Source organism: Sinocyclocheilus anshuiensis, unplaced genomic scaffold (assembly GCF_001515605.1).
Source record: "Sinocyclocheilus anshuiensis isolate Anshui unplaced genomic scaffold, SAMN03320099.WGS_v1.1 scaffold773, whole genome shotgun sequence".
Lineage (NCBI taxonomy): Eukaryota > Metazoa > Chordata > Actinopteri > Cypriniformes > Cyprinidae > Sinocyclocheilus > Sinocyclocheilus anshuiensis.
This window is the reverse complement of record NW_015539930.1, coordinates 2,266,288-2,284,910: the sequence shown is the minus strand read 5'-3', so window position 1 is coordinate 2,284,910 and position 18,623 is coordinate 2,266,288. Positions and strand designations below refer to the sequence as shown.

Genomic DNA, 18,623 nt, shown 5'->3' with positions numbered 1-18,623 from the left:
CTACTTCAGTCTGTGTGCACTGAATTTATTTAATACACGAGTTTCACAATTTGAGTTGAATTACTGAAATAAATGAACTTTTCCACGACATTCTAATTTATTGAGATGCACCTGTATATGCTACGCGATGGGTATGTTTAGGGTTGTGGGGTATATGCGTATGTACGCGAAAACTGCGTATCATATGCACGCCAACAAATTTCGTATCATATGCACGCGAAAACTGCGTATTATATGCACGTCAAACACATGCGTATCATTTGCACGCCAAAGTCAATTTTTGCGCATCAATACCACGAGTTTTTTGTTTTTATTTGGCGTACTATTCACATGCATTTTCATGAGACCGGGAAATAAAAGTCCGAATTGTGATGTATAAACTCAGAATTGAAAGATATATATATATATATATCTTTCAATTCTGAGTTTATACATCACAATACGGACTTTATTTTTCGCAATTATGAGAGTTATCTCAATTTTGAGAACCCCGTGGCGGAAACAAGCTTCCAAAGAAATAAAGATGTCCATTCGTTATGGAGTTTTAGGGAATAAATACCTTGAAAACAATTCTCACCACAAGGTGTCAGTCTTGTATTGTTACTGAAATCATAGCACACACAGGATCCACTCGCACGACATGGTCATATGACATTTGTAGAATTGTTATAGATTTGCGAATCTCACCGATTTCCGTCCCTCTTCCTACAGTAAAAGTCAACCCATAACCCTTCAGTGCAGCATCCGAGTCCGTCTCGAGAACAACATATGCGACTGAGTAATCTGGATCGGTGTGCTGCGAATCAATCACATTTATAGCCAACTGTAATGCTTGCATTATTGTTGGTGCATCCATTAACTCTAATCACTCTGAAATAAACACGATACAGAAGTGAATCGTTAGTAGGCTACACACCATTGCATCCGATCCGTGTTGTTCCAGTGACGTCGGGAATCTTACGTCGCGCACTGTCAAATGTGTTATTTTGCGTTCCAGCATTTTGTTTCAGTTGCAAACTTTGCACAGACTCGCCAGTTCTTCTTCTTCTTCTTCTTTTGGTTTTATGGCGGGTTGCAGATTTGAGGCGGGGCAAGCGGCGCGCCCCTCGAGAGATTTTATGTACTTCCGGTACACCACCCTGTAGCTAAGAGTGTTTACCAAACAAAGGAATTTTCAGTATAGTTACACAATTATGTCAGTTTACAGTTTGTTTGCAATCAGCCAGTCATTTTCTTAACAGGCAGTTTAGGACTTGACATTTTATTCTGCAGTAAATGGACTTGACTTGAAATACTGATAGTCATCAGTTCATAGCCCTGTTGAAAAAAACAGCATATGCTGCTGGTTTAAGCTGGTCCTTTGCTGGTTTAAGCTGGTCCTTTGCTGGTTTAAACTGGTCCTTTTGCTGGTTTATGCTGGTCGTGCTGGCAAAGGACCAGCATAAACCAGCAAAAGACCATCTTAAACCAGCAAAGGACCAGTTTAAACCAGCAAAGGACCAGCATAAACCAGCAAATGACCATCTTAAACCAGCAAAGGACCAGCATAAACTAGCAAAGGACCAGCATAAACCAGCACAGGACCAGCATAAACCAGCAAAGGACCAGCTTTATGCTGGTCATGTGCTGGCAAAGGACCAGCATAAACCAGCAAAGGACCATCTTAAACCAGCATAAACCAGCAAAGGACCAGCTTAAACCAGCATCCCAGCGTCAAAACATACCCAACCAGCATATGCTGTTTTTTTCAAAAGGGAGATGTTTAAATATACTCCACAAGACAAAATAACTGAATTTGTAAAAATGACCCCGTTCAAAAGGTTACATACCCTTAAATCGTAATACTGTGTGTCATTTCCTGGATGATCCATGATTGTTTTTATGTTTTGTGATAGTTGTTCATGAGTTCCTTGTTGGTCCTGAACAGTTCAACTACCTGCTGTTCTTCAGAAAAATCCTCCAGCTCCTGCACATTCTTTGGTTTTCCAGCATCTTCTGCATATTTGACCGCTTTCCAGCAGTGACTGTATGATTTTTGAGATCCATCTTTTCACACTGAGGACAACTGAGGGACTCATAACATAACAAAACCTAACAATTACAAAAGGTGAAAACATTTACTGATGCTCAAGAAGGCAACACGATGCATTAAGAGCTGGAGGGTGTAAACTTTTGAATTGGATGATCAGGGTAAACTGTCCTTATTTTGTCTTCTGGGAAACGTATGTATTTATGTAGCTTCTGAAGTGAATGTACTAAATGAAAAAAATATTATCTTTAATCAAAATAAGAAAAATGTACACATCATCATCCCGTTCAAAAGTTTACACCCTCCAGCTCTTAATGCATCGCGTTGCCTTCTTGAGCATCAGTAAACATTTTGAACTTTTGTAACTGAAATGTTTTGTTATGCTATGTTATGTATTGTTATGAGTCCGTCAATTGTCCTCAGTTTGAAAAGATGGATCTCAAAACTGCTGGAAAGCGGTCAAATATCCAGAAGATGCTGGAAAACTAAAGAATGTGCAGGAGCTGGAGGACTTTTCTGAAGAACAGCAGGTAGTTTTACTGTTCAGGACAAACAAGGAACTCATGAACAACTATCACAAAACATAAAAACAGTCGTGGATCATCCAAGAAATGACACACAGTATTAATATTCAAGGGTATATAAACTTTTAAATGGGGTCGTTTTTATAAATTCTGTTATTATTTTGTCGTGTGGAGTATATATAAACATCCGTTATGTGAAATAGCTTATTCAAGACAGTACTAAATAAAAAATAACATGCTATTTTCATGATCCCTCTTATTTTGTGAAAATTATTAACATTTTGCTTATTCTGCAAGGGGTAAGCTATGTAAACTTATGAGCACAACTGTATATATATACAGTGGGTATGGAAAGTGGGGGTCTGAATACTTTCCGTACCCACTGTATATATATATATATATATATATATACACATACATATATACAAATATGACCAATATCACACGAATAGCAATGCGTATTTTTAATGCAATATGTCTGGATTTCGGCATGGCTCTGATTCAGCCGTATGCATAGCTACCAGTGTGATATTGTGTTTATACAGCAGTTCGAGGGCACGAGTGTGTAAACACATAAGAAACAACAATATAGTGTCTTTAAAAACCATCTTTTGTGTGAGCTACTTCCTTCTGCCATGGATTCAAACCTCAAGTTGACAGTTTAACAGCTGAGCTCAAGCCTCCGTTACTAATTCAAAAACATCACTTTAGAACTAGTAACAAAGGAACGTTAAGGTGCTTCATTAAAAGCTCTCTCTTGTGATTTTATATATATATATATATATATATATTTATATTTCTGTAGTATTCAAGTTAAATTGTATCATGTTTATCAAAATAAATAATAATATATAGATTAACAGTAACAAACAACATTAATCAGAGTAAGTTTATTTAACAATAACTCGTAAAATATTTTAGCAGCCCACCCAAGTTAACCACAGTAAAATAAGATCTGCTTAATTTATAAATATATACATATTTTGTTCGTAATTAAGAACACTGCAAAATCACTTCAGTTTGAGAATGTAACAAGACTGCAACAAACAGATAACAGCACTTTTTTCACAACAGTACTATGGTTCACTCTAAAGACTATATACATTTCTTGTTTGGGAATTGTTGTTCAAATGTTGTAAAACCAATACTGAGACATCAGCTGACGTACAATTAATTGAGTTGGGGTATAAAGACGAAATCAAACTAGAATAATTCAACATGTAATAATACATTTCAGGGACATATAGCAGGGACCAAACTAGACAGTATAATTTGGATTGACTGGAATTTGGACTATATTGTAACAATGTTGTAACATTACATAAACCAATTAAATAGTGCCACAGAAACACTTTAACTTAATATAACATTCATAAAACCAAATACAACTTGTACTCTCACAGAACCCATGTTATCATCTAAAGTGCCTCACCGATCAACAGCCACGCAACTTTCAGTAAACAAATGAATGCACTGCAGCAGGGGAAAAAAACACAAGCTTTAAGAAGCCTCAAATACAGATTGTCCTTCCATAAGAGGTTTGGCTTGATGGAGGTTCATGTGCAGAACTTAATGTCAGTCTTTAACGGTATCTGTGGCTGTTACTGAAAGGCTCCCTGTGCGGCTGAAGATGCAGCTGTGGTGGCAGCAGACTGGAAGGTTCGGTTAGTGACGACCCCCTGAGAAAACTCTTCCTGTGCCTTCTGGAAGCTCGCACCTGTGTGTCTGTACATGGAGTGAACCTGAAAACACAGTGGAAGTCAGTGCACAAGTCCCAAACTGGAGTTTTGAACAAAAGTACATAATAAGTAATGAACAATATAAATACACTCTCAGAAAAAAAGGGTTAAAAGCTGACACTGGGGCTGTCACCCTTTCAAAAGCTACACCTTTGTACCTTATTTGCAAATTAGTACCTTAAAGGTACATACTAGTACCTAAAGTGTATATGGGTCAAAGATGAGACATCCCATTTCAGTGTCCGCATAAACTTAATTTTACGAAAGCGATTTTATATACATAAAAAGCATATTAATGAAAGTAAAATGTTCCAAATAGCTTTTGAGAAAATAAAATATCAAAATTTGGGTGAAATAATCTTCCAACGTCATTCAGCATTACATATATTTTTGTAAAATTGAAACAATCGACTTATTCTGACCCGTACTTATTAAAATATATACAATTTTATTCTATTTTAAAAGATTAAACAACTTAACTTAAATCGACAACTAATGATTGTGGTTCTAAATATGGCCGACAAGATTTTTTGTTATATGAACTATTGTTACACTGAATGACATTTTAGTGGGTGTTTTCTGTAAATCGTGGTAAAAATGTATATCAAATCAATCAATTAACATTTATTTTTATAGCGCTTTACAACACTCAAGGTGACCAAAGTGCTTTCCAAAAAGAGCAGAAAATAATACAGTAAAAATGAAAGTATAATTGGCTACAGCAAAATAGGTAAAATAATAAACCATAAAATACATATAGGCTAGTCATCATTTTTTTGCTCAGCAAAAAGTAAAATTAACCAGGACACATTCTAATGTACAGAAAAAAAAAATAAAGCTGTATTAAACTTTTATTGTTTTGATGCTTGAAAACAAATGTTTATCTTTGATCAACATATTAGTACCAAATTGGTACAAATTAATACTTTTAATATGTGTAAAGACTGACAGATAAAAAGAAACAGACAGATAAATATAGATCGATTTTACACAGTGATGTATGCAAGTGCAAGTAGAACATATGCACACTTACAACTTTGCCTAACTTACCATTTTCAGTAAGATAATGGACAGCACAGCATTGCCACTGAAGAATCCAGCCACCACCATCATGAAGACTGACACGGCTATGCTAGTCTTGAGCACAGAGATGGCCGTGATCCAGCCACTGCGAAACAATCATTACATCACCTTAATGCTTTCAGCAGGCACTTTCAAACCATCTCACAAACACAGCAATACTTAAATATAATAAACCTATCCCACAGCTTTCCTCAACGAGCAGACAATCTGAGCCATTATTCCTGTTCTTAGCACAAACTGTGCAGGATGGGACTGTCAATGTTTAATAATGAGGGTTAGAGATTTGTAGGTAGTATGAAACTGTAAATTAAAAAGGCACATTGCTGAGAAGAGCACAGGATGCTTCACCAGAAAAAAATATGACCATGAGAAATAGAGAACAGAGCCCACACTCACAGAGAGACCCCGGAAAATGACCACCGGCGGATTATGAAGTGGAGATCTGTCAAAGAAACATGCAGAGAGGAAGTACACACAAAGATTCAAACACCGCACTTAAAAGAGCGCCAGTGATGGAGTACCTCACCTGTTCCCCCAGCCGGGGATCCCCACACTCTGAATGATGTACACTATTACTTGGAATGAGAAAATGAAAAAGAAAAAGAAGAAACTGAAGGAGCTGTCAGACCTGCAATGCAAATAAAAGAAACAAGTTGCAGATGAGATGACGATACTCATATGTAAAGAAACATGCAGAGAGGAAGTACACACAAAGATTCAAACACCGCACTTAAAAGAGCGCCAGTGATGGAGTACCTCACCTGTTCCCCCAGCCGGGGATCCCTACACTCTGAATGATATACACTATTACTTGGAATGAGAAAATGAAAAAGAAAAAGAAGAAACTGAAGGAGCTGTCAGATCTGCAATGCAAATAAAAGAAACAAGTTACAGATGAGATGACGATACTCATATGTCTTTCAAATAAAATCAATAAACCTCTCTCTCTATGTAAACATTACATTGTGACATTATTTATTGTTTTTCATGACTATTAAGCTATAGTAAGACACTACATGCAAAACCTTTGTTTTCATGCTGATTGCATAACATGTTGTCTTTCAGACTAGTGGAAAGAAAGCATCCAAAATACACAACTAAGTGTTTATTTTATTACACTTACATATCTATTTGTGACCCTGGACCACAAAACCAGTCATAAGGGTCTTGTAGTGGAAAGAAAGCATCCAAAATACACAACTAAGTGTTTATTTTATTACACTTACATATCTATTATACATCATCTGAAAGCTGAATAAATAAGCTCTCCGTTGATGTATGGTTTGTTAGGATAGGACAATATTTGGCCGAGATACAGCTATTTGAAAATCTGGAATCTCAGGGTGAAAAAAAAATCTAAATATTGAGAAAATCGCCTTTAAAGTTGTCCAAATGAAGTTCTTAGCAATGCATATTACTAATCAAAAAATGAAGTTTTAATATATTTACAGTAGGAAATTTACTAAATATCTTCATGGAACATGATCTTTACTTAATATCCTAATGATTTTTGGCATAAAAGAAAAACAACACATACAATGTTTTTTTGGCTATTGCTACAAATATACCCCAGCGACATAAGACTGGTTTTGTGGTCCAGGGTCACATATTTATCTGTAGATTTCAATTGCAATGCATATCTTTGAAGGCTGTTTTCTCAAAGTAAGTCTCCTGCACTGAGCCAGAAATCTCTACTTTAGTAGCACTTACACAAAACGTTCCAGTTTTATTCCTAAATACATCCTGAAGGTTTTTACAGAGGGCTTTGTGCACCTGATTTAACATGTAATCCTAAAAACATGGTGATTTTTTTTTCCTGGCTGTTCACAGTATTTTTCTATATTCATAAAAGTGATAAAAGGAGATTCTATATCCATTCTATAAAAAAACCTGTCAACAAAATGAAAAAGATTTTAGCTTTATCCAATGTTCAGATACATATTCAAATAAGTGCATATTTAATTAGATAATACCTCGTTTTAATCTTTAAGCAGCATTTTAGAAAAATTCTAAGCTTTAATGTACGGTGATTAATTGACTGGGGAAGTGTGGTGATATCTGCAGTATAAGTTAAACATTTTTATCCTATTCACCTGTGGTGACTTCTGTCATTACTGTAATGAGGCTGTGAGGCTGGCATGAAAATAATGCAAAATATCAACACTGAACTCACTTAAAGGCTTTGTATACGGGTCGGTACCAGCAGAGGAAAGCCACAGGAGTGAACAAAATAAACCAGAGGATTGAGAGTCCGAAGTCCACTCCATTCTGAGTAGATACAGTGAAATACACCAGACAGGCCAGCAGGTTCAGAAACAGCGTCACACTGTGATCTGTCGAAAAAGAAGATGTGGACCGTTATCTAGGCTTACTTAGAGTATGAACATTTCCTAAAATGTTTGCTAAAGCATACAACCATACAACTCAAAATATTTTGCAGTACGTAGCATGTATAATAGGCACAATATGCACAACACTGGCCAAAATGAGCAGTATACAACAGAAAACCATGCATGAGATAATGCATCCCAAAAGGGAATGTGTTTGATTTAACCTTCCATTTCCAGTGTGACAAATGAAGCGCAAACAATATGAACTGCAATTTAACACCATAACATTTTATGATGTTATATGTCATGTTATTTTAGTTTCATTTATTTACTATTATTGTTGTTTATAATTTAAATGAGATTTTATTTGTATATTTTGTTTACACTTTAATGTTACTTATTTAGCTTTAGTAATTTTGTTGTGCTTCTTTAGCATTTCTATTTGCGTCTATTTAGTTTTTATTCACTTTAATTTATTAGTTGGTTTATTTAGTTTGAGATATTTTTAAATATTTTATTTAATTTCAGTTATTTTTTTACAGTTTTATTTGTATCTTTAAAAATAATAATACAATATAATATAATAAAATAATAATAACCCTGCTGAAGTATAATTATAGCAAACTATTCCATTGTGAACTCTGCATTCACTTACACATCCAGAGGTAGTACATCATCTTGCAAACCCTCTGATATTCCACAGGGATTTCTTCATTAAAATCCTGATAGAAGCATGGTTTTATTGGGAAAAACTTGGGCAAAGGTGGCCAGTTGTTTTCTTTACCTGCAAGCAAACAGTTTCCGTCATGTCAAGAGTCCACGTGACCACAGAAGAAAGTCTTACAGAATAAGATATGTATAGTGTGGTTCACCTAATGCTGTGTTTCGATCCCGAAGCTCCTGCTCTTTACGCTCCAGCTCAGCAGCCCTCTTTTCCAGCTCCGCTTGCTGACGGAGGAGCTCAGCCTGTCCTGCAGCGACACTGGCCTGATGGAGGAACCAGATACATGCTGCTGTACTGCACTGAGGTTTATGAATAAACCTAACATCTGTTTGTTTGCCTTTAAGAGGATATGAGCAGCTTAAATATGCATAAGCATACAAATATCATGCGTTAAGTATAGTTCAGCATCAACACTGTACTGACTTGTGGACTGGGCTCCACTGTGGTCTGAAGGACAGCTGGTTGAGAGGCGGCTGATATGGGAATGGTGCGCTCATCCTTATAAGAGAGTGGGGGGAAAACTCTGATTACATACAGAACAGCTGTTAAAATTAAAACATTCATAAAGGAATTCCTATCAGAATTGTAAACTATCCTAAAGGAATCAAATCAAAGATCCAATAAGATATCAACTCAAATTATGAATAAATAAAATAAAAAAGTAGATTTCAATTCACTCAGCATGATCTTTGATTTGAATTGCTCTTTTTTGCTCCCAAAATGATCATTTTGGTTTCAAATTATGACAAATTATTTTATTTTTTAGGTATTTTTTTTTATCTATGCTTTGACTAGATATAAAATCAATGCCATGAGGAATTGTGAAAAGCCTTTTGATTTGAAAATGTGAATTGTAAACTGCTGTCATGCTTACCAGAGCACCGGCTGTAAATGGGTTAAACTCTCCCATGCCATCAGCTGCAGTGTTGGTCACCAGAGTAACTGACGGATCCTGTCAGGCACATGAAATATGACTTGTCTATTCATTTAACACTTTAAATGTTATACACGGTTTTTGGACATGTGCCCTGGCGTTGCTTAAAGTACCTTGGAGTGCCATGTAAATACTGCCAGTACATGAATTTAGAAATTGTTCAGTACCACGACATCTCTGAAATGACCAAAGTATCTGTTTATTTTATCTTTTATTATATTTGTATCTAACAAGTAAATATCCGTGGCCATTATAATTCACAAACGCAGAGGAAAGTAAATGAGATGCACCTGTCGGGTGAGGTGAAGGTAAGTTTTTATGATGGAAAAATCCTTTACGTTCTTTACAGAATGATAAACAAGGTTATGACGGTAACTACCGCAGCAAAAACTCCGTTGTTGTATTTTAAAACAACACGATTTAATTTAACAAAATAACACTTCCTCTATCGTCATCACAATCGTTCTGATTGGCTTGTCAGCCTAACAGTGAAATCTGATTGGCTGAACGCCTGTCAATCTCACCTCCTCACTCAAGTGACTCCATACCAACCGCAAACAACTTGTAACATTTCTCACATTACTGAAGACATAATAAAGCAGTAGTTACTTACCTGAAAAGGATTGACATCAACTGGTTCGGCAAAGGGATTGTTATCGAATCCAGACATTTTGTCTTGCGGTAAGCTCAGGTGTATCGGCGCTCGCGCAACTCCCTGAGCGCACACACCTCGCTGCGCACGCGTGACGGCATCCGGAGTCACGTGACTCCGGGGTTAGTTTGATCTCATGTTCCAGCTCTTCTTACACTGCTTGAAATTAATACTACTTGAGTTCTGATGTGGAGTTACCTTGCTACACGTATAGAAACGTACTGTATATATATATATAAATAAATATATAATTCCGCACCTTTGCCAGCAGTAAGACGAGTTAAACAGCTCTCACACAATTAAAATCCCCTTAGGCCGGATGCACCCATTTGGCGAAGGGAGAAGAGACTCGAGCACCTCTTTCAGGCTTGCAGGACAAACCGGTAATTCAAGCTTTCCTCCAAGTGCTTAAATCAATACAAAACTGAATGTGGCTGGAACAAGTTGGCAGTAATAGTTGCACAATAACTCAGATCTTTCATTTAACAAACTGTTCTTATTTGTTCAAAACGTGTCATTTATTTTACAACCATTGACTTTTTTTTTCTTTCATAAGAAATATTTGTTCAACACTTGACTCCATAAGACAAATCTGAGGCCAGACGGCTGTTTGCTCAATCCTGCAGGCGGTGTGACCAGTGTCCGCAATGCATGAGATCTAAATAACACATTATAAATTAACAGTCTTCATTCTGAGATTGATGTCATGTGTTTATGTCCATAGAGTCGTTCCTGTCAAAAACACAGCCTTTGCTAAACATCACATGCAGAAACCCTTAACAAGCCATGTTACTGGGTATAATCACAGTTTATCACGAGGGTGACAAATTAATCTTGATGTTCATGATCTTTGCACAAACCACAGTGACAAAGAAATTACAAATGGTCTAGACACAGGAATATTTTGCTGGTGGCACAAGTAAAATATCTGATTTTGTTCAGCTTCCTGGTATCAATTACCAACAATGGAGAGATATCAGAATCTCTGCAACGCTGCTAATACAGCAGTTGAATGAGAGCTGTTAGTCAAATCTGAGCATAGCCCCCCAAAATGCACTTGTGTGGATTACAGCCAGGCTTTATTTAATAATGAAATATTTAGGAAAAAAAGGGAAATATCACATTACAGTATATATACAGGCAGAAGAGAACATTTGGTAATATATTAAGTCATATTTAAGTCATTTTCTGGCAAGGGGAATCTCATGTTTTCAGGGCATGAATGATCCTAAGATTCAGTAAAATTATTACATTTAGAATACCATAAGTAATCCAGTAACTCTGCGGTTTTGCGTTTTAACACTGGTTTCTTAGAACAAGACTGAGGCAGATAAGCACAAAAAATAGGAATGAGAATCTAAATGAATTCAAACAACTGATGGATGGCTGTTGACGTGATTTGGAAGACTTTCGAGTCTTCATTTAGTGTGGGATCCTCTGGCATTATAACACCAGTTTGCTTGGTCCCTTAATGGCATCATTTCCCTCCAAGCACAACACAAAAAGCAGCACAAACATATCCAGAGGTTTTTTCATAAGACACACTCACACACATACGGAGGAGCCTCACACACATCCACACAAACCCAACGTCCTCACTTCTCTCTCCAACTCATTCATGACCGATACACAATATATGAATTCAACAACCCAGCAGTCACTGGTGCTCTGGCTTTGTACACTTTATATCACATAATATATTTATATAGATTTATATATTCCATGTACATAAAATTTATTAAATAGGCTTGGGGGCAAATAAATTGTAGTGAATGCTGTAAACATTAAAGCAGCCCATGGTTTAGCGTGACTTTGTGGAGTTCATCAATGGCTTCGTCTCCCGCCTTTGGACCCCAATCACAGTCACGGAGTTGCCAATCAAAGCCCAAAGGAGATCATTCCACACTGGAATGGTTCAGCATTCCATTTGCCCTGCTTTCCTTCACCACACATTCCCAACAGAGCTGTTTTCTCACATGCAGATCGGAAAGCTGCCCAGCTCTCTCTTCCTGCTTTTCCTGTCAACATGGCACTTAAGGACTATAATGCAGCAAATGTGAACTCAAGTGAGCTAGCAGGGAGGGATGAGCTCTTTTTTCGTGGATGGACGTGGAACCTTGTGGCCTTCATACCATGAACTCGTTGCTGCCGTACACCACCACCTGCTGGGGCGGCAAGTCTGGATCTCTTTTCGGCCCTCCGCCCATCGGAGGGTCACGGTGCCTCTGAAGTGAGTTCTTGGCACCTTGCAGCCGCTGTTTGCCTTTTTCTGGGTTGAAGGTGCCGCGGCTGGTGAACTGCGGTCTCTCCTCTCCATCATGCTCGGGCTGGTCCAGGCTGTCAGGAGGGCTGGATATACATAATTGGGTCGAAGGCGATTTGGACCGCAAGCGTAATTTATGGGTTCGCACAGGTGGTTGCATATAGGAAGATGACACAGAGGAGACGGTAGAACTGGAATCCATGGAGTCCAGGGATTCAGGCTGCTTTCGCAGAACTCTCCTGCTCTTCCCTTCAGACTTCTTGGGCCTCAAGGCGGCCAGCGCTGGGCCTCGCTCTGTTGAAAGACAGAGAACAGCAATGAGAGGTGTGCTGGAAAATCACTGAGCACCAGAGTTCTGGGATCTTCATTTTCTTTTCCATTAGTATGACAGCAGGGCACTGGCATTCAAACTAGTATAGGTTTTCCAGTTTTAAAGTGACAAAACACTGCATTGCAGGTTTTATGTCATTGTTTGGATATAAAACATAAGGCCGCCTCACATACAGCTCACGAAATCAGGCTTGTGCTTTGTTTAAGCTATTGAAAAAAAATTGAAAGAAAAAGCCCCCCACAAGAGTCCCCTCCCCCAAAAAAAATGAAATTCAAGCCCTGAATAAATGTCTGTAAAAATCCTGATTGCAGCATCACTATAAATAAATCTACATGATAAAAGGCGGCTTAAAAAAGATCGGTATCAGTGATCGTATCAGCAGATACTGCTTCCTGTGATCGGCTCCAAAAATCCTGATCGGAGCACCATTAAAAACAACATGAAATCTAAATGTATTTCCTTTAAAGGGTTAATTCAACCAAAAATGAAAATTGTCATCATGTTGTTCAAAACCCATTTACCATATTTGATATGCTCTCTTTGATAGCTCCATATATGTGCGTTGATCAATGTTTATATGTACATAAACGTCTAAATTATGTGTGATATAAAGCGATTGTGTCTCATAAGAAGACTTGTATTAAAACGCTCAAGTAATATGAATTATTTTTACAATGTTTTTAAGGTGATGTCTTATGACAAAAACTGTCTTTTTTGGGTGAACTTTAGGAAGGTTTTATTTACTTTAATGAACATTCCAGGCTTTTTTTTTTTTTTACGTTTTATCAGTGCATGTTAACTCCCAACACACACACAACTTTGAACACATTGTAATCACTTTGTCTTAAATGTCTCTTCAACTGACATCAATCATTGGGTTGCACAGGCTATCGGATAATACTGTACATTACTGGATAATTTGGGATAATAAAAAGTCAACACAGCTATTTATGTAATATTTTAGCAAACTCATTGTCAAACTCATGTACTGATCATTTTTCATGATCTAATCAATTCCAAAATCAAACCTAAATCTATTCTCGTTGCATTTCCTGTTGTACTTGGAAATGCATCGTGTTATGGAAGTAAAATGGGTTGTGAAAATCAGTTGACGTGGATTAAAAAGCAGCATGTAGTTTGGAAAGATAATGTTTTAAAATGCTTTCATTATAAGAAGGGTCAATATCATTCATGCTGTCACCTGTTGGGGGGAGGGGAATTGTTGGAAAAGGAGAGGAACAAATTAAACAAGCTCATAAAGAAGGCAGGTTCTGTTGTGGGGAGTGTGTTACCCTTCATAGAGGAGATGATTGACAAATTGGTCTCTATGGCTGCATTTACACTGCAGATCTGGATGCCCAAATCGGATTTTTTGACTATATCCGATTTGTTTGACGACCCGCTTACACCTTCTTTTAAAAGTGACCTGCATCCGATATCTGCATTTACACTACACAGGCTTAACTTGACGTGGCTCAATGCATTAGACAGTGACATTAAAAGATCAAACTCTGCACACACTATTAATAAAGCATACTTTGTATAGAAAAGCAGATGACATTACACCCGAACAAATAGAGTCTCCACAACAATTAGCGATAGATTGAAGCGCTCGTCTGCACAAGCCGCCGTCACAAACGAGCACTCAGCATGATTTTAAAAGCAACACATTTCAGCGCCAGATCGCCTCTTATTTAACACAAATGAACAAAATTAAAACTCTGCTAGTCAACTAGAGATGTTTCATTTGTGATATATCTGTACAGCGAGATGTTTCAAAAACATTTGACATCCAACTCGCATTAACGGGAATATCTGATCTGCCCGCTTACACAGCAGACGCAAATGCACGTATCCGATTCATATCAGATTTATTTCCACATATGAATGAGGCCTGAAACCGATCTGAGAATATCAGAATTCATTTGCTTTTTTCCTGCTTACACGTTTGTGGGCCATATCCGATCTGTGCCACATGGGAGGAAATAAAATCGGAATTGGGTCACTTCAATCATGCAGGGTAAATGCGGCCTATGATGAACCATGATTGTCACCCCTTTCATGAAACAGTTTGAGCCCTTGTGAGTACATTTAGCTCAAGATTAATTCAATAAATTAATTTAGGAAGTCTTTTTTACCAACTGCTGTTAGATTTTACAATCAGTGTAATACAAGATGTTAGATTGTATTACAGAATCACTTTGTTGTATATAATCATAATGCTTTGTGAAATTGATACTGAGAATTACTTCTTGTTGTGAATGTCTTTTTTATATTTTTATTTATTTATTATTGATTATTGTGTGGTGTGTGCTGCTGTGACATGTAAATGTCCCTTTAGGGATTAATAAAGTTTATCCAACCCAATTTACTAGCAACATTCAGTAGTTACTCACCAGAGAAGTCCGAAATGGCTCCCTCAGAGTCCACATTCAGGTTTTCAGAGCTGTCTGCTGTGCCTATAGAGGCCTCTGACTCCAGAGTCTCATCATCGGACGCCCGCGGCTCCAGAGCAAGCATCTCAAACGTCAACTCCTCCCTATGAGGTGATGATCAAACAAATCTCAAGCTTTGGTTGTGTTCATAACAGAATAACTGTGTACTTCTTACTGCTACTACATAATATAAAAAACAGCATTTTTGTATCTTTTAATAATTAATTTTGAGTAAAAATGTCTCCATTTCTCAGGAGAATGATCAAATGCTAAGGTCAAAAGGAGATGGTAAAAATAACAGTTCTTATTGCTTCCTTCTATTAATTACAACTGACAAGTCTGGTACATTGCATTGTGGGATACCCAATGCAGTGTGCCCTGGATGTATAGTGCACATTATATATAGAAAGTCCTCTGGGTGTTTCGTACCCTTTGAGTATTAATATACAAGTTAATATCCAATCCCAGATGCTAAAGCCGGTTCTCTTACTTTTCTTTCTGCAGACTCTCGATTTGTTCGGTCAGGACTTTCTCTTCCTGCTGCATGGCGACTTCTTGTTGCTCAGAGACTTCTGGATCTCTGCTGACTTCCTCATCTCCGCTCTCCTGCATCACCTCCGGGGCGGTTGGAGACCGAGGACTGACTGGAGGAGACGGTGTGTGATACCTCACCTTGTGCGCCTGGCCCTTACCCTGTCAAACAAAACACAAGACAACATTACGAGTGGTGGAACTCGAGATAGATCAGGTTTTGCTATTAATACTGCTACAATCAAACAAAGTGTTTGCTAGTTTCATTCTCAAGACTCTTTTAGACTACAGAAACAAAACATGAATACAGGGTCCAAAATGAATGTTTTTGTCCCAATGGCAAATGATTCATTAGGCTGTTATTATTTTGTGACTTGACTCACGTATGTCAGTGATGGTCAGAAATTTATTTTTACACAGCAATTTAAATTGTGTGTGTGTGTTTGTGCAATCATTTAAAGTGGCCAAGTAGCCATTTTGGCTCTTGCAATTGTTCAGTTTGGACCCTGGATGGACAACGCAGACTCAATTCAGCCCAAAGCTGTTACCTTTTTGAATGAATTTGACTGCACATTACCAACCAGAGAAAGCAAAATATTAGGCACAAGGAGTGAATGCAACAGAAATGTTTATCTCAAGAATTCCCAAGTCATGCAGTGCAACGTAATGAGAATGTAATGGAACAAGGTGATTTTGTCTATAATAATAAAGTGCTAAGTGATTAGCTAACATCTAAGCATCTGGATGTCATGATCATGAAGACAGACAGACCACACAGTGCTGGGACGTGGCATACGTGATGACACTTACAGTAACAGCGAGTACATAAATACCTACCGCCACAGCACTGCGGGTTATGCTCATAAATCTAATAGCAATTATCACAGGTTTCTGGATTAGAGAGGAAACGGAAGGGAAAGGAGAGACTGGGGTTAGTGTCAAGGCAGAGCTAATGTGGGTGATTTACTCAAGTAGGGCATGATCTTGGAACAATATCCTTTTTGGTCTTGAAGCAATGTATCTGTCAGATTTTAGGGTTAAAGTTAAGCTTATAACTGGGGTTGGAGCTATATTCTCATCAACCTGTCATTTCCCTCTGATTTTAGGGGTAGGTTTGGTATGAAGTTTGAGATTGGAGATAAGAATGTTCCAGGACCAACACTTATCCTACTTCCTGGATCAACATCTTTTAATGTTGTAGGTTAAGGAACAAAATTCCTGTCAGACAAACTCTAATCATTAACTACCTCTAAAATAAGAGGGGAAATAAAAGGTTGATAAGAATGTTGTTTCAGGTCCAACAAGGATGTTGATCCAGAAATATGCCCTATTTAGCAAGGTTTTGGACATCTGGGTTATGTGGATGTCTGTGGAAACATGAAATTCACTCTTAACTCTTACCATGGACCTGCGGATGAATGTGAGTCGGCTCTTGGCTTTGTTCTCCGCAAATTCCAGAGTGCTGATGTCCTTCAGTCTGGCCTTATACTTATTCATCTGCTCGCAAATGATCAGCTCGACACACCTTTGAAAGAAAAAAACAGAAGTATTTTAATGATATCACTTGGCTAAATAAACTGAACTAGTACCATCAAACTATATGAAGTAAGAGTTGCCCATTACGCTGTGGTTTTCCCAATGTCCTGAACGCTCCGCAGAGGATCGGTAGTGTCAGGGCAGCGCAGGATGCAGGGGGCAAACACAATAGCCAGCGCATTAGCAGACATACGATTTGTCTCCTCCTGCAGGGCAATCCTGTAGACAAGCAGCCGACAAAGGGATAGGAGTTATTGCTTGTTGCTTGATTGTGTATCACCACTCAACGTTTTTAAAGCAGTCATTCTTGCATACATTATTTTGGTGAAATGGGAAGTTGCAGTTGCCGTCTCACCTGACCAAATGGAAAATAAGGCGCTCCAGCGTGTTCAGATGAGTTCTACTGAGCTGGTCGATTATAGAGTAAACCCCTCTAATCACTTCTTTTTTGTCCTGGAGACCTGAAGAGACATTACCATAATGTTTGAACATTATGCCTCTATAAATGTGTAACTGATTTAAACACAGGCTTTCAAAAGGGCCTTTATAACAGTACTGCATCTGCAGACTCGTATATAAAATGTACAAAAATGTATATATTTAAAAAAAAAGTAGTTTTACTTCTTTAATCATTTATGGTTAAAACATTATTTTCATCTATTTCAATAGAGTTCAAAACCTATAAAAAATGATTAAAACAAATTTAAATTCAAGACAAGGGAAATAAATGTAATGTAAAGATAATTAAGTAAGAATCTAGGTCAACACAACTTCAGTGATCTTTATGCTATGTAATACTTTATGTAATAAAATGTAGAATGTTTATACTGGGATGGCTTGGGGTGTCTCTGGGAAATCATATGCCACATTGTCCACCAGTACCAATTTCAATGTGCCTCACAAATAGAACAAAACACTTAACAAAAAAAAATAAAAAATAAAAAATATGAAGACACCCCCCCCCCAAAAAAAATAGGACAAGCAAATAAGACACCAAAACTGTATTTGCTATACTGAATGCTAATGCAGTAAGTGTGATAGATCATGCTTGACGTGCACATCTGCTTACCCATGGCCCGCAGGAATTCCTCATACAGTTCAAAAGTCATCAGAGGATTTGGCAAGTCACGTAACCACTGCTTGAAAACGCTGCCAATGACATTAATATTATAGTCGTCCAGATTCATGCCGTTTACATCTGAGGGCAGAAAATAACAGATGTCAAACTATATATATATATATATATATATATATATATACACACACAGTGCCCTCCACTAATATTGGCACCCTTGGTAAATATGAGCAAAGGCGGCTGTAAAAATAAATCTGCATTGTTTATCTCTTTGATCTTTCATATAAAAAAAAATCACAAAATTCTAAACATCCATTGAAGTAAAACAATTGAAAAAGCGGGGAGGAATCTCATTATGAAATCAATTTTTTTCTCCAATGCATGTTGGCCACAATTATTGGCACCCCTAGAAATTCTTATGAGTAAAATATCCCTGA

At 37.5% G+C, this 18,623-nt stretch overlaps 3 protein-coding genes across 8 annotated transcripts in view; all 3 read right to left on the bottom strand.

Annotated features, from left to right (window-relative positions):
• Positions 1 to 1,034, bottom strand: part of enosf1 (enolase superfamily member 1) — a 9,523-nt gene extending 8,489 nt beyond the window's left edge. Inside the window, exons 1-2 of the mRNA XM_016483992.1 lie at positions 917 to 1,034; positions 688 to 796 (exon numbers count right to left, since the gene is read on the bottom strand). Coding sequence (XP_016339478.1) covers positions 688 to 796; positions 917 to 1,000 — 193 coding nt within the window. The 5' untranslated portion in view covers positions 1,001 to 1,034. The remainder of the gene's footprint in view (positions 1 to 687; positions 797 to 916) is intronic.
• A 2,445-nt stretch (positions 1,035 to 3,479) lies between these two features.
• Positions 3,480 to 10,213, bottom strand: scamp2l (secretory carrier membrane protein 2, like). Of its 4 annotated transcripts, XM_016483988.1 has the most exons (10): positions 9,654 to 9,812; positions 9,477 to 9,540; positions 9,304 to 9,381; positions 8,853 to 8,927; positions 8,578 to 8,692; positions 8,361 to 8,489; positions 7,549 to 7,708; positions 6,137 to 6,238; positions 5,343 to 5,460; positions 3,480 to 4,295 (listed from the first exon to the last, which is right to left on the bottom strand). In XM_016483988.1, the coding sequence occupies exons 3-10, from the start codon at positions 9,337 to 9,339 to the stop codon at positions 4,155 to 4,157; spliced, it is 876 nt and encodes a 291-aa protein (XP_016339474.1). In that variant the 5' UTR covers positions 9,340 to 9,381; positions 9,477 to 9,540; positions 9,654 to 9,812; the 3' UTR covers positions 3,480 to 4,154. The 4 variants fall into 4 exon arrangements, with proteins under 4 accessions (XP_016339474.1, XP_016339473.1, XP_016339475.1 ...); XM_016483987.1 differs by lacking the exons at positions 9,477 to 9,540; positions 9,654 to 9,812 and adding an exon at positions 9,977 to 10,203; XM_016483989.1 differs by lacking the exon at positions 9,477 to 9,540.
• Positions 10,214 to 10,283: 70 nt separating this feature from the next.
• The window catches only part of myo9aa (myosin IXAa), a 143,366-nt gene continuing 135,026 nt past the window's right edge, over positions 10,284 to 18,623 (bottom strand). For 2 of the 3 annotated variants that reach the window (XM_016483985.1, XM_016483986.1), the window contains 7 exons: positions 18,181 to 18,309; positions 17,467 to 17,572; positions 17,199 to 17,330; positions 16,977 to 17,100; positions 15,535 to 15,737; positions 15,006 to 15,148; positions 10,285 to 12,572 (listed from right to left, as the gene is read on the bottom strand). In XM_016483985.1, coding sequence (XP_016339471.1) covers positions 12,142 to 12,572; positions 15,006 to 15,148; positions 15,535 to 15,737; positions 16,977 to 17,100; positions 17,199 to 17,330; positions 17,467 to 17,572; positions 18,181 to 18,309 — 1,268 coding nt within the window. In that variant the 3' untranslated portion in view covers positions 10,285 to 12,141. Of the gene's footprint in view, positions 12,573 to 15,005; positions 15,149 to 15,534; positions 15,738 to 16,412; positions 16,467 to 16,976; positions 17,101 to 17,198; positions 17,331 to 17,466; positions 17,573 to 18,180; positions 18,310 to 18,623 lie in introns of all 3 variants that reach the window. The other variant, XM_016483984.1, reaches the window with a different exon arrangement.